We start from the raw sequence: 14993 nt of genomic DNA on the forward strand, positions 1-14993 counted from the left end.
TGGTCTCCTGGCTGAATGTTAGTGATGTTTACTATGGTTAGGCAAGGCAAGGCAAGTTTATTTATATAGCACATTTCATACACAGTGGTAATTCAAAGTGCTTTTACATAAAAGAAAGTGAAATAGACATTAAAATCAATAAAAACATGGAAATAAAAATAATAAAAACAAGGAATTTTAAAATGATATAGAAAATGATTTAAAATAAATTTAAAGAAAATGATTAAACCTAAAATTTATTGCAGTCAGTTCGGACATATAGCACAGTGCTCATTCAACAAATGCACAGTTAAACAGATGAGTTTTGAGTCTTGATTTAAATGTGGCTAATGTTTTAGCACATCTGATCTCTTCTGGAAACTGGTTCCAACTGTGGGCGGCATAATAGCTAAAAGCAGACTCCCCTTGTTTTGTGTGAACCCTTGGTATTTCTAACTGACTCGATCCTAATGATCTGAGTGGTCTGTTCGGTTTATATTCAGTGAGCATATCAGCAATATATTTAGGTCCTAGGCCATTGAGTGACTTATAAACGAGTAAAAGTACTTTAAAATCAATCCTAAATGTAACTGGAAGCCAGTGTAAGGACCTGAGGACTGGTGTGATATGCTCAGATTTTCTGGTTCTAGTCAGAATCCTGGCAGCAGCGTTCTGGATGAGCTGCAGTTGTCTAATGGTCTTCTTGGGAAGGCCGGTGAGGAGACCATTACAGTAATCCACCCTGCTGGTGATAAAGGCATGAACAAGTTTCTCCAAGTCTTGATTGGAAACAAAACATCTAATTCTTGCAATATTTTTGAGATGATAGTATGCTGATTTAGTTACTGCTTTGACATGACTACTGAAACTAAGGTCTGTCTCTAGAATCACCCCAAGATTTCTGACTTGATTTTTAGTTGTTTGACCCCTAGAGTCAAGGTATGCATTCACCTTGAGAACTTCATCTTTCTTTCCAAATGCAATGATTTCAGTTTTCTCCTTGTTTAACTGAAGAAAGTTCTGGCTCATCCAACTGTTAATTTCATCAATGCATTGGCAGAGGGAGTCAATGGGGCTGTAGTCATTTGGAGATAAGGCTAGATAAATCTGGGTATCATCAGCATAGCTGTGATAGGCAATTTGGTTCTTCCTCATTATCTGACTTAGTGGGAGCATATACAGGTTAAACAAGAGCGGTGCAAGAATTGAGCCTTGTGGGACTCCACATGTCATGGCCGTCCACTTAGACTTATGCTCTCCTATACTCACATAATAACCTCTCCCTTCTAAGTATGACCTGAACCATTTGAGTGCCATCCCAGAAAGCCCGACCCAGTTTTCCAGTCTCTCTAGAAGTATGTTATGATCGACAGTGTCAAACGCAGCACTAAGATCTAGTAGTACCAGCACTGATATTTTGCCAGAATCAGAATTGACGCGAATATCATTTATTATCTTAATGAGTGCTGTCTCTGTGCTGTGATGTGCTCGGAAACCAGATTGAAAATTGTCCAGGTATCCATTTGAGTTTAAGTAGTTGTTCAGCTGATTAAAAACTACCTTTTCAATAATCTTACCTATGAAAGGAAGATTTGATATGGGTCTATAGTTGCTCAACATGGTGTTATCAAGATTACGCTTTTTCAGAAGGGGCTTAACAACTGCAGTTTTAAGGGAGTTTGGAAAAGTCCCAGAAAGAAGTGAGGCGTTCACCACTTCTAAGAGATCAGCTTCTAAACAGTTAAGCACATTTTTGAAAAAGGATGTGGGAAGTGTGTCAAGATAGCAGGTTGAAGATTTAAGGTGCTGTACTATTTCTTCCAAAATTTTGTTGTCAATTTCTTTAAAAACACACATAGTCACTTCTTTTATAAATTGCGGTCGAATCTGTGTGACCTCTGCATAACTTGAGGATGTGCCAATCTCCTTTCTGATATTATTGATCTTCTCAGAAAAGAAGGAAGCAAACTCATTGCATTTGCTGTCGGAGAGCATTTCACTGGGAATCTGACTTGGGGGGTTTGTCAGTCTCTCAACAGTCGCAAAAAGAGTGCGAGTGTTGTTTAAGTTACTGTTTATAAGGTTTGAAAAGAAAGTCTGTCTAGCTGTGGCTAGTTCCACATTGAAAGCATGAAGGCTGTCTTTATAGATGCTATAGTGGATTTCGAGTTTCGTCTTCCGCCACATCCGCTCAGCTTTTCTGCATTGTCTTTTCATGCTCTGAACTGCTGTTGATTTTCTCCAAATTGATTTCTGTTTCCCCGTCTTCTTGCTGACCTTTATCGGGGCAATATCATCAATAACATTCTTAACTTTTGAGTTAAATGACTCAAGGAGAAGATCAACAGAGTCTGCAGAAATGCTTGGTGTTAATGATATTGCCTCCATAAATAGCGCACCAGTGTTCTCGGTAATGCATCTCTTTCTGATAGAGACAGATCTAGATTCAGTGGTGACTGAGATCAATATATCAAAGAAAATACAGAAGTGATCAGATAGTGCTACATCCTTGATTACAATGGATGAGGTGTTTAGACCTCTACTGATGAGTAAATCTAAGGTGTGTCCACGATTGTGTGTGGGTCCGTGCACATGCTGACTCAGGTCAAAAGTGTTTAAAACAGTTATAATTTCTTTTGTAGTTTTGATTTCTGCATTATCTATGTGAATATTAAAATCCCCTGCAATAGCAAAACAGTCAAACTCTGAGGAAATCATTGATAACAGTTCAGTGAAATCATCAACAAAGGCTGGAGAATATTTTGGAGGCCTGTAAATAATGATAAACAGGGTGCGTGGAGCACCTTTCAGCACAATACCTAGGTATTCAAAAGATGAATACTGACCAAATGACATTTGCTTGCACTGATAAAAGTCCTTAGTATTAAATAGTATAGAAGTTAAGCTCAGTCAACAGCACTTGTGGCATATTGTTGACCACAGGTATGAATTTAAACTCCTTTCTCATTTTCTTAAAAAAAAAAAAGGTTACATGCAAATGTAAATGTTGAAATACTCATTGTGTTTCAATAGTATAGCCACATGATGTAAACAATGTTAACATGAATTTAGTGTGAAAAATCACTTGCAAACCTGTTGTGTGTGTGTGTGTGTGTGTGTGTGTGTGTGTGTGTAAAATTATATTTAGTTTCACAACATTCACAGTTCAGTTTCACAACCATACACTCAGATCCTAAAAAAACAAATTACTGTAAAAAAAAATTGTAATCAAATTTACCTCTCAAATAATACATTTGAACAGAAGGATTAATGTATTAATAAAATAAAATGGATCAATTAATTTATAAATAAATTAAGAGAATTTAAATCTTCCAAAAACTGGCCTCATTCACCATAACTTTTGATTTTGCTTTATTTATTTATTTTATTTTATTTTCAGAAAATGAGAACTGAATCTAAATGAATTTTTATGGTACATTATGCCACAAAATAATGTACTTTATAATGTATGCCACATTATTACCTCATGGAGGAGTGCAATTTTGACTATGGCTAATAAGCAACCATCTAGCAACGCCCTAGCAACCACCCTTAACACCCTACTAACTACATAGCAACATGTTGAAAACATTTAGAAAACACTGTAGTAACCAACCAACACACTAACATTGTTGCAGTGAGTTTCTAAAAGTGCAAGCACCACTAATGTTCTTGAGAAAATGTTGAGTTTTTAGTATTGTAATTATGGATGTCTGAATCTGAGATGTCAAGCAAATATGTATATTTGTCTGTCATGCCTGTTGTGCATATAGAGAAAATGTTTTATGACACAGGATTTTACTGGACATCTATGGATAGTATGCTCTCCTCCTGATACTTTCCTTAGTTGAAAGGTTTGTACATAACTTAAAGATCAATATGGATTTAAAGGGGCACAGTGGGTCATTTAAGTATTTCTTTTAGTTCCTGTGCCATTCCTTTGTGAGTCTGAAAATGAACCCTAAGTGAAGTAATGAACCTGTAGGCAACTACAAATTTGCATGATAAAAGTTTCACATTTGAACTGTAAAAGGAATGCTTACTTATCAGTTGTCTCTCTTTATCGTTTCAAATATTTGTTGAATGTTCAGTAAGAATCTTAAAATAATGTCCTGCATTAAAAACCTGCATTAGTATTTATGAGACAGTCCATGTTGTGCCATCTCTTCAAATCTCTGCCCAAGCCATTATGATATTATGATGCTTACTTTAATCTGCATTTAGAATATGAGCTCTAATTTTGGAGATATTATGTGTTGTTGCTGTTAAATGCATTATTAACCAAAATCATAAGATCGTGATGGTTGTAATGATAATGATATTTTGTGATTTTGTATTTAGAAATCCACCTGCCAACTGACAAAAAAGGACTATGTGGTGTTTAATGTAAAATTATTATTTTTTGATGTGTGTTGAATAAAATCTGTACTGTCTGTACTGTAAAATCTGTACTGTAACAAGTTTACTACTTATTTTAATTATTCATTAAATATGTATGTCACTGTAATATGCGCTTCATTAATGGCAGTCATTACAATGTTAATGATGAACACAGTAAACCGTTTCACCAGGACACAAGGAAACCATGTAAGGTTTAAAAAAATGGATATGAAAGAATGCATGTGTTTGTGTTTGACTGGCAGATATTTTTACTTCTAATACAATTCAATACAAAAAAAAAATAATTCCTTCTGTTATGGATCCGCTCTTTCCCTCAGCCTTTCTTCTACTCTAGCCTGCCCTAGATGCCCTCTCACTGCAGTCAGGAATTTCACAGCAGAGCTTCAGGTCTAAACCTAGCCCTGGACATAAACAGCCTTGGTCACATTAAAATGTGCAAGAACGTTAAACTTAACATTAGCATTGTTGTTTATATTTAGGCCATTATGAATCTGTGTTACACATCCATTGAGCAATTGACACCTTTTCATATTTACATTTCACAGTGCAACAAAATAATAGTGGGTGTTGCATGTCTTAGCAATTCAAATGATGCTGACAAAAGGACCTCTAGTGAATATATGGGTAACTGCATCTCAATCAAGCTTTTGGTATGGAAAACATGTGGGCTATGCATTAGTATTAAAAGAAATAGCTCACCCAAAAATTAAAAATCATTGGAAATTTACTCACTCTTAGGCCAACCAAGATGTAGATGAGTTTGTTTCCTCATTGGAACATATTTTGCGAAATTTATTATAACATCACTTTTTCACCAATGGATCTTCTGCAGTGAATGGGTGCCGTTTGAAATATGGACATTTTTCTTACAAAAAGACATGGATTCGCTACAGGAGGACTTTATTCACCCCCCAGAGGCATGTGAGGCACATTTTATTATGGATGCGTGCACTTTATTTGACATCTTTTGGACTGTTCAACAGAAACACCCCCCTACTGAAAGTATAACGCTTAGAATAGCCAGGAGTCAGGACAATTTTTAATATAACTCTGATATGATTCGTCTGAAAGAAGAAAGTCATATACACCTAGTATGTCTCGAGGGTGAGTAAACACTAATTTTCATTTTTGGGTGAACTAAGCCTTTAAATACATATTAATGATGGTATTGTTTATTATAGCTGGTATGATAGAATTGTTTATGCACAGCTTTTCATTTCACAAGATGTTAATTGATGGACTGGAGTCATGTGGATTATTGGGATGGTTTTACAAGCTGTTTGGACTCTCATTCTGATGGCACCCATTCAATGCAGAAAATTCATTGGTGAGAAAGTGATGTAAATTTCTCCAAATCTGTTCTGATGAAGAAACAAATTCAGCTATATCTTCTATGGCCTGAGGGTCAGTATATTTTCAGCAAATTTTAAATTTTGGGGGTAAACTATTCCTGTAAAGACGCATAAAATTAGTAAGACAATCTCTTTAGTTCAATTTAGCACTTGTCTCACAAACAAATACTTAAAAAACACAAGGGATAGTACTCTTGTATTTTATGTCGTAGAATAAAATGTGAATATATCTTGAGCTTGTGTGAACCACAAACATTATTTCAGGCATTTAACTAAAAGCTCAGGACTTCAGGACAATATAACCGGAAGTGCTAAAACACTAACTTGTCCTGGGTTTTGGCCTAGAAAAATACGTCATCCACACAGCACTCGATTTAGCCAGAGCTATACTGTTTAAAAATAAGTCCTTTTACACACTGTAAAAAAAAACAAAGAAAAAAAAAAAAAAAGTTGAGCAAACTGAAAAGCTTAAGGCAACCAGCTTCAGCAGATTTTTTAGTTTACTCAACTTATTTTTCAGAAGATTTTTGAGTTTTCTCAACTTTTTGTTGTATAAACTTAAAACAACAAGTTGAGAAAACTCAAAAATCTGCTGAAGCTGGTGGCCTTAAACGTTTAAGCATTTTCAGCACTGTAAAAAAATTAATAAATAAATAAAATGTTGAGCAAACTTAAAAAGTTTAAGGCAACCAGCTTCAGCAGATTTTAGATTTTTTCAACTTTATACAACAAAAAGAAACTAAAAAATCTCCTGAAAAATAAGTTGAGTAAACTCAAAAACCTACTGAAGCTGGTTGCCTTAAACTTTTAAATTTGCTCAACTTTTTTTTTTTACAATGCGAATACAGAAACGAATACAGTAATGGTATAATCTTGGTGAGTGTTATTCAAGAATAATGGACATCCCTTTAATTACTGTGAATTCTTTAATTATTCTAAGATCCCTGTGACAGCTAAAGAGTTTGCAGTAGTATCTGATGCCATTCCTAGTGGCCTTATTACACTTTTGTCTGCCAATATATCTTCTGAGTCTAACCCTTATATACTAATCATTAAGTATTAATGGTGTGAGAATTATAGATAATAAATGTAATAACTTTCATATTTAAAACATGATGTAGAACCACATTATTGCCAAAATGCAAACCATTTTGGAATTCGTTATATAATCAGATTGAATGGACAGACGTCTGGAGTTTACCTAAACATTGTCTCACCAATAAAGTTAAAGAAGTTACATATAAAGTTATTCATTTGATTTACCCAGTGAGACAAGTAGTTGCAAATTTTTTTTGGAGACATGGAGAGACTATATAAAACACTTGCGTATATTTACCCATAGGCCTATAATATTTAAATTTAGTTACAAAATTAAGACTCTCTGGTAAATATATATTTTTGTTGTATAAAAATAAGGGTTTGGAGCCAAATTTGGTGATTAATTTAATAATAATGCATATGAAATACCAAACAAACAAAAATGGACTAATAACAAATCTAGCATTACATTATTGAAAAACTGAACTTAAGCATTACACTGAGGCCTTAAAAGATCTAAGAAGTAAAAGAGCAAAAAAGGACACATCGAATTTTTGAATCCTTTTCTTTTGGAAATTTCTTCTACGTTATCCCCTGTATAGTTTATTTATTTATTAAAAGAAAAAGAAATAGATAGCATGATAGCAGCTAGATTTCAGAAGCTATTGATTGACGCCCTCTAGAGGCCGCTTTGGTTCACTGCGTCCCCGCGGCATTGGAGAGGTCTGTGCGTCCTTCATGCTCATCTCAGCCTCACCTGGAATAACACTTCCAGTTAATTCATCTTATTAATTTGACCTCATAGTTGTTTCATATGAAGCGCTGGGAGTTGAAAGAAACGTGAATCATCCTAAAATGATTTGTCTGATCCGGTGAATGCTGAGATCATGATGAGGTCAGAATAGAGGAGTGGTGCAGACGTCTCTCTCTTCTTTAACAGCTCAAGGAGAAAGCCTCAGTTCATCTGCACTGTAATAGTGGAGAATGGCGTTTTCACATCGACTGTCTTCACCTGCCATGCCTCGTCTCTGAATGCGGTTGTGTGTGTATTTGTGGCGCAAGGGAGGGGTCTGGTGGGATGGAGCAGAGTTTTATGCAGTCCGCGATGGCTATGGGTGCACAATCCAAGAAAGGCTTCTCCAGGAGCATCGCCGTGGAGAGAAGAAACCTCATCACGGTTTGCAGGTGAGTGAGAAGCCTTTAGAAGTCACGTAACGTTATGTTTGTGTGTTGCGCTGTTTATGGCCTTCAGCGGAGTACATACATCGTAAACACCGGATTGCTAAAGATCTTTAGTTCCGTTTACTTCGTTATGTGAGTCTATAAGCTCATTCTTAATTATTAAAGGTGTTTTATCAAATTTCTGTACACAAATTATTTTTGAAACCGGATATTTCACGCAATGTGATTTATCTCCGTTCCCCGGATGATATCGTTGCTATGACGACAACCTTCCTCCAGCAAGGGCAGCAGGGCTGACTGGGGCTGCTGGGAATTTGCTGTGCTGTACAGAGAATAGGGGTCACAATGATCCAAAATAAAATTAGTACTTATTATTAAAATACTGACATTTTGGATTGACTTTATATTTGGTCAGTCTTTACATTTATTGTACACATACACAGTGTTTTTACATTGTACTTATGTTTTAAAAAAATACATGGATGTAATTCAAATTTGTAATTTTATTTCTGTAGGTAAACATAATTACACTGTAATACAATAGCAAAGGGCTTTTCAATATAACATGTACTGTCACGAATCCGGTTCGTGGTCTTTTCCCATCATCCATTGCATTGATTGCACATACACAGCTGATTGCACTAAGTACACCCAGCTGTCTCAACCACACGCTCACACATGATAACTATCACACAATCACACACCCTACTTAAACCATGGACTTCCTTTCACAGATTGCTGAGTATTGTTCTGCGTTTAGCACTCTCCAAGTGTTAGTTGACTTACCGAGCCATTCTGTGTTTGTTTAGTTCCAGTATTGTCTAGCGTTTATCGCTCTCCTAGTGATAGCTACATTATGGAGCCCTTCTGTGTTTTCTAAGTCTTGGTTTAGTTTATTTTGTTTATAGCCTCATTTCCTGATTCCTGCCTGGGTATCTTGGATTAACCCTTGTCTCGCCGTTCGGACTCTGCTCATACATCGTTTGGATTATTGCTCAGGTTATCGGACTATCCCTCTTCTCAAGCCCTCTGGATATCGTTCGCCGATCATAGACCCACGCTTGCCCTTGGATTACTCTGTGTCTTGCCTATGCCATACTTGTTTGATGTTGTTCGACCCTGCCTGTGTTTGACCATGTCTCTAAATAAAAGCCTTGCAAATGGATCCGCACATCTCACATCTTGTAGGCTCCGTAACAGAATACTCGGCCACACAAGGATCCAACGGCTTTCATGAACAATATTGGCCAGGTATGTATACTGCAAGACTATTATTAGCCCTCAAGCAGGGTATGCGATCACTCGAGGACTTTATTCTAGAATATCTAATCGTTGCTAATTATTCTGATTTTCCAGATGATGTCTTGATCGATTTTTTTTTGTGACAGCATTAATCAGCCACTAGTCTAAGCTTACTTGTCAGGGTCCACGTTCCTCACTCAGTCAGTTTTTGGACTATGCTCTGTTGTATGTTGGCTCTTCATTTACTGTGGGTGTTGTGGAGGAGGAAAATAACGCCGTGTTTGTGCCTGTAATGGCGGCTGCTGAACTCAGTAAGTCACAAGCTCTGGGACATTCAAGTGTATTGATCACTACTATTGCTCACAAGATTGCGGCCACAACAACACCCCGTCATGTCATTGCTGCCATTCATGAATCAAGTCAAGTCACAGCTGCTATTTCTGAGGCTTGTCACATCACCGCTGATCGTCCAGTCTCGCCATGCCTTTGCTGATCGTCCAGCGTCTAGCCATGCCTTTGCTGATCGTCCAGCGTCTCGCCATGCCTTTGCTGATCGTCCAGAGTCTCGCCATGCCTTTGCTGATCGTCCAGAGTCTCGCCATGCCTTTGCTGATCGTCCAGAGTCTCGCCATGCCTTTGCTGATCGTCCAGCGTCTAGCCATGCCTTTGCTGATCGTCCAGCGTCTCGCCATGCCTTTGCTGATCGTTCAGAGTCTCGCCATGCCTTTGCTGATCGTCCAGAGTCTCGCCATGCCTTTGCTGATCGTCCAGCGTCTCGCCATGCCTTTGCTGATCGTCCAGAGTCTCGCCATGCCTTTGCTGATCGTCCAGAGTCTCGCCATGCCTTTGCTGATCGTCCAGAGTCTCGCCATGCCTTTGCTGATCGTCCAGCGTCTAGCCATGCCTTTGCTGATCGTCCAGCGTCTAGCCATGCCTTTGCTGATCGTCCAGCGTCTCGCCATGCCTTTGCTGATCGTTCAGAGTCTCGCCATGCCTTTGCTGATCGTCCAGAGTCTCGCCATGCCTTTGCTGATCGTCCAGAGTCCTGCCGGAAGCGTTTCCCATGATGGGGATCGCTTTTTGGTGTGTTTGGGCTGCATACATCACCGCAGAACCTCCCAGAATGGTGCCCGCTGCAGTTTCTCCAGAGGTGGCGGCGCATGCTGCAGAGCCTCCAGAGGTGTCAGTGGTAACCCTCTATGAACTCTCGCCCCGTGCTGTCACGGCTAAAGAGGCCGTCTAGGAATCCTCGTCCTGCCCGGTCACGGCTATGAAGGCCGTCTATGAACTCTCGCCCTGTCCTGTCACAGCTAAGGAGGCCGTCTGTGAGCTGTCCTGTCACAGCTAAGGAGGCCATCTGTGAATTCTCAACCTGCCCTGTCACAGCTAATGAGGTCGTCAATGATCTCTCTGCCTGTACTCTCACGACTATGGAGGACGCTCGTGAACTCTTGCTTTGTCCCGAACTGGCCACAGAGGCCACTTATGAGGGAAAATGAGTCTTGTTGCATGTGGATGCTTTGTTTGTGGTTCCTGATAAGTCCATGTGGTTTTGCTATCAGTGCTGCTGGATATGAAACACAGATTACACCTTCCAAACTCATGCCCATGGTTGATACACCAAGACTGAACTTTTTCACCCAAGGATACCACATTATTTACTCTATTTGCTGGCAAAGTAACCATCATCATCGTAAAGGAAAAGAAAGTCATCGGTATGTCAAGAGAAGCAAATGGTATAATGCAAAGGTTCTACTGATTCTTCTCTTGCTTAGCGGCGATATACAGATGAACCCAGGACCATCAACAAATCAACATATAACTGAACCAGTAAGTGGATCGATTGAGTGTAATTCAAACTGGAGAGTGAACTGTGGGGAAGAGATCAGTGGACCTTCAGGGCACAAGCTGGGAGATGCTGGGTGTTTGGCCAAACTACCTTTGGATATCTTGCAGGAAGCATATATGTTTGAAACATCAGAGCTCTGTAGTAATCCTGTCCCTGATTCAGAGAACTTTGGTGAATCTAAACAATTTCTTTTCCATAGACAAAATTATATGTTGTCTGGAGCAAAACAAACAGACGAACTACAAGTACTTCATGAAAACTTAAAGACGAAAGGAGCCATCAACCATGTTGCACAGAAACAGAAACAGTTTAAATTATTTCAGACTGTGAATCACGCCAGAGTGATCTGGGACTCAAAACTTAAACCAAAGGGTATTTTAGGGGGGCACCTGAATATCCGAAGTATTATATCCAAGAGGGACCAAATTGAACACCTGCTTATGAATTCAAACCTGGACTTCTTAGCGTTAAGTGAAACTTGGTTGTCTACCAGCATACCATCATGCATGATTGATATTCCTGGTTATAGTTGTTATAGAAAGGATAGACCATCACGAAGAGGAGGGGGAGTAATGATTTATATTAAGGATACTTTTAAATGTGCTGAGGTACAACTAGATATTGTTGGATTAGAATGTTTGGCGTTAAATGTTATATTGTCCCCAAAAATGAATTTTAATCTTGTGATCTTGTATAATCCACCTTCATATGATATGTCTTTTTATAATAATTTGGAGGAAATGTTGAAATTTTTAAATGGGCGTATTGAAACTGTTATATTTGGAGATTTTAACATAAATTGGTCAGACAAACATGGTAAGCAAAAATTGAAATCAATTATAGCAAAACACAAATTTAACCAGTTAATAAAAGGACCAACAAGAATAACAAAAACAAGTAAAACTCTTATTGATCTGGTATTTACAAATAAACCTGAACGGGTAATAAAAACATATAATCTTCTGACATGTTTATCTGACCATAACATGACCCTGGTTGTTAGGAAATTAACAAAGAAACGTTTGCAGAATAATTTTCATCAATTTTTTAAACCAGGAAAAGTAGGTATTCCTCAGAGCAAAATGTTAAAATTTTAAAATGATATGAAAAAAATAAATTGGGATGATGTATTACAAATTGGGGAATTGGACAAAAACAGTGAAACTGTGATGAGAACTATTGAAAAAACTATTCAAAAATACACACAACCGTTAAAATGTAGACAAAATGCATCTCTACCATGGTTAAATTCAGATATCTATCAACTAATGAAAAAGAGAGATATAGCTTTGAAAAAGTCATTGCTTACAAAAACGCAGACAGATATTATACATTTTAAATCATTAAGAAATAAAGTAATTAGTGATATGAGGAAGGCAAAAACTGCATATTTTGAGAAATTGATTACAGAATCAGGAGGAAATAGCTCATCTCTTTGGAAGTGTATAAAAAAAAAACTTTCTAAAAGAGAGGGTACACAAAGAAAACCTTTAGTGGATCTGAACATAAATGGTAGATTAAGTACTGATAGCACTGAAATTGCCAATGAATTTAATATATATTTTACTCAGTCTGTGGAAGAGCTTGCTATGCGTTTTAAAACTATACAATTACCTCAAAATGTAATAAATGGCACACCCTCATCCTTTCATATTTCTGAGGTTGATGAACATAAGATACTTCAAATTATTAATCAACTGAATAACTCAAGGGCTAAAGATATATTTGGAATGGATACTGCATTTGTAAAAACATATAGTGCTTGTTTGATAAAGCCCCTGGTAAATCTGATAAATTTATCAATTAGAGAAAACAAATTCCCTTCAAATTGGAAAACTAGTATTGTAACTCCAATTTTCAAAGCAGGATCAGCTGATGAGGTTCAGAATTATAGACCAATTTCTATTCTTCCTGCTATTTCAAAAATTCTGGAAAAATTGGTAGCTGAACAACTTATCAATTATTTAGAAAAACATGATTTACTTTATTCTAAACAGTTTGGTTTTAGGCCTAAGTATTCAACAGAAATGGCAAACTGCTATCTCACAGAATTTATTAAGGAATCTTTAGATAAAGGTAATGTAGTAGGTGCAGTGTTTTTAGATCTTAAAAAGGCATTTGATACTGTGAATCATGAAATTCTTCTACACAAATTAAATTTATTTAACTTTACTCAACAGGCAATGAATTGGTTTAGATCATATTTAGAATCCCGAGATCAGTGTGTTAAAATTAATAATTCAAGATCAGCTTTACGAGATAATAATATGGGTCTTCCTCAAGGATCAATTTTGGGCCCATTGTTGTTTTCCATATGTCAATGATTTTCCAAACTGTTGTAAGCAAACAAAATGTCAGTTATATGCAGATGACACAGTCATTTATGTATCTGCAAAGACTCCAAGTTTAGCTGCAGAAATATTAACAAATGAAATGATTGGTGTGTCACAGTGGTTACAGAACAGTTGTTTGACCCTGAATTGTACAAAAACTGTCTCAATGTGTTTTTCAATTAGAAAGAAGGAAATGAGTGGTTTTATAATTAAGATCAATCAAAAGGAAATTGAAACAGTTAATAATTTTACATATTTAGGTGTTATTTTAGACTCTCATTTGAAATTTGATATGCATGTTAAGAAGCTATGTAGAACAATCAAAACAAATCTGAATTGTTTTTACATGATTAGACCATATATATCCTTGAAAGCAGCCAAGTTATACATGCATGCAATGATTTTATCACATTTATCTTACTGTGTGACTGTCTGGAGTCAGGTTTCTCAACTGACTATTAAACCTGTCAGATCCCTATATAAACAAACACTAAAAGTTTTGGATAAGAAACCAACCAGATGGCATCACTGTAGCATTTTACAAAAATAAAAAAAACTTAGTTTTGAAAATTTTATAAATTCATCTTTTATTAAAATGTTTTTTAAATGTTTAAATAATCTTGCGCCAAAAGTTATATGCAAATTAATATCAAAACAGAGTAGTAAGGGGATCGCTACAAGAGGTGCAACTACACAGAACTGTATAATACCACAGAGAAAAACTAAATTTGCACAATCTACATTTTCAGTTCAAGGTACGTTGTTATGGAACAGCCTGTCAGCTGAATTGAAAATGCAAACACAGTTGAATATTTTTCAAACAAAACTGAAAAAGTGGTTCAAACAAAAGCAGATATGTGAACATTTATGGTGGTACATAGTTTTAGTTGTTTATTTTATTTTATTTCATTTGTGTTTTTATTTTTTTGTAATTTAATTTTAGCCCAACCAGGGACTGGGGCTGCAAATTAGCCTCCGGCTAGAAGCCTATATGTAGAGCATCGGCTGCATGAAATTGTAGCAATGTTATACTGCATTGTCCCTGTTAAATAAACTAATAAATAAATAAATTAACTTTTGTCCTGTCCTGGGCCGGCCGATGGTCCCATCTCCGATCTTCGTCCTGTTCTGAATCAGCCTTGGAGGCTGATTGTGATCTGTCGGTTTGAATGCTGATTTTGAACTCTGTCTTGCCCGTTTCTGTCAATCTGTCTAATCATGAACTGTCAATCTGCCCAGGATCAACCTATGAATCAGTTTTTGAATTGTCTGTCTGTTCCATTTCCCCTAATGAGTCTAATGTTGAACCACCTGTCTGTTCAGTTCCAAACAAGAGACCTGTTATCTGCCCCATTAGTCCATTAGTGGGCCCAGAAACTGTAAATACACAACATGTTTATCCCGTTAACCCTGTCCCTGCCATAGAGACCATTCATGAACTGTCTTCTTGTTCTGTTTCTCCAAATGTGTCTGTCTTGCCAGTCCTAGTTAGGGAGTCCGTTTATGAGTTGTTTTCCTATCCAGTTCCGGTCAATGAATTCAGTTTTGAATTGTCTGCCAGTCCAGTTTTGATTAGGGAGTTTGCTCATGGACTGTTGCCCCGCTCAGTTGTCACCA

At 37.1% G+C, this 14993-nt stretch overlaps 1 protein-coding gene across 1 annotated transcript in view; it reads left to right on the forward strand.

Moving 5' to 3' along the window:
- The first annotated feature begins 7468 nt into the window (after positions 1–7468).
- Positions 7469–14993, forward strand: part of LOC306852502 (RUN domain-containing protein 3A-like) — a 76424-nt gene continuing 68899 nt past the window's right edge. Inside the window, exon 1 of the mRNA XM_079389397.1 lies at positions 7469–7955. Coding sequence (XP_079245523.1) covers positions 7849–7955 — 107 coding nt within the window. The 5' untranslated portion in view covers positions 7469–7848. The remainder of the gene's footprint in view (positions 7956–14993) is intronic.

The sequence above is a fragment of the Barbus barbus genome (assembly GCF_936440315.1).
Source record: "Barbus barbus genome assembly, chromosome: 32".
In the NCBI taxonomy this organism is placed as follows: Eukaryota; Metazoa; Chordata; class Actinopteri; order Cypriniformes; family Cyprinidae; genus Barbus; species Barbus barbus.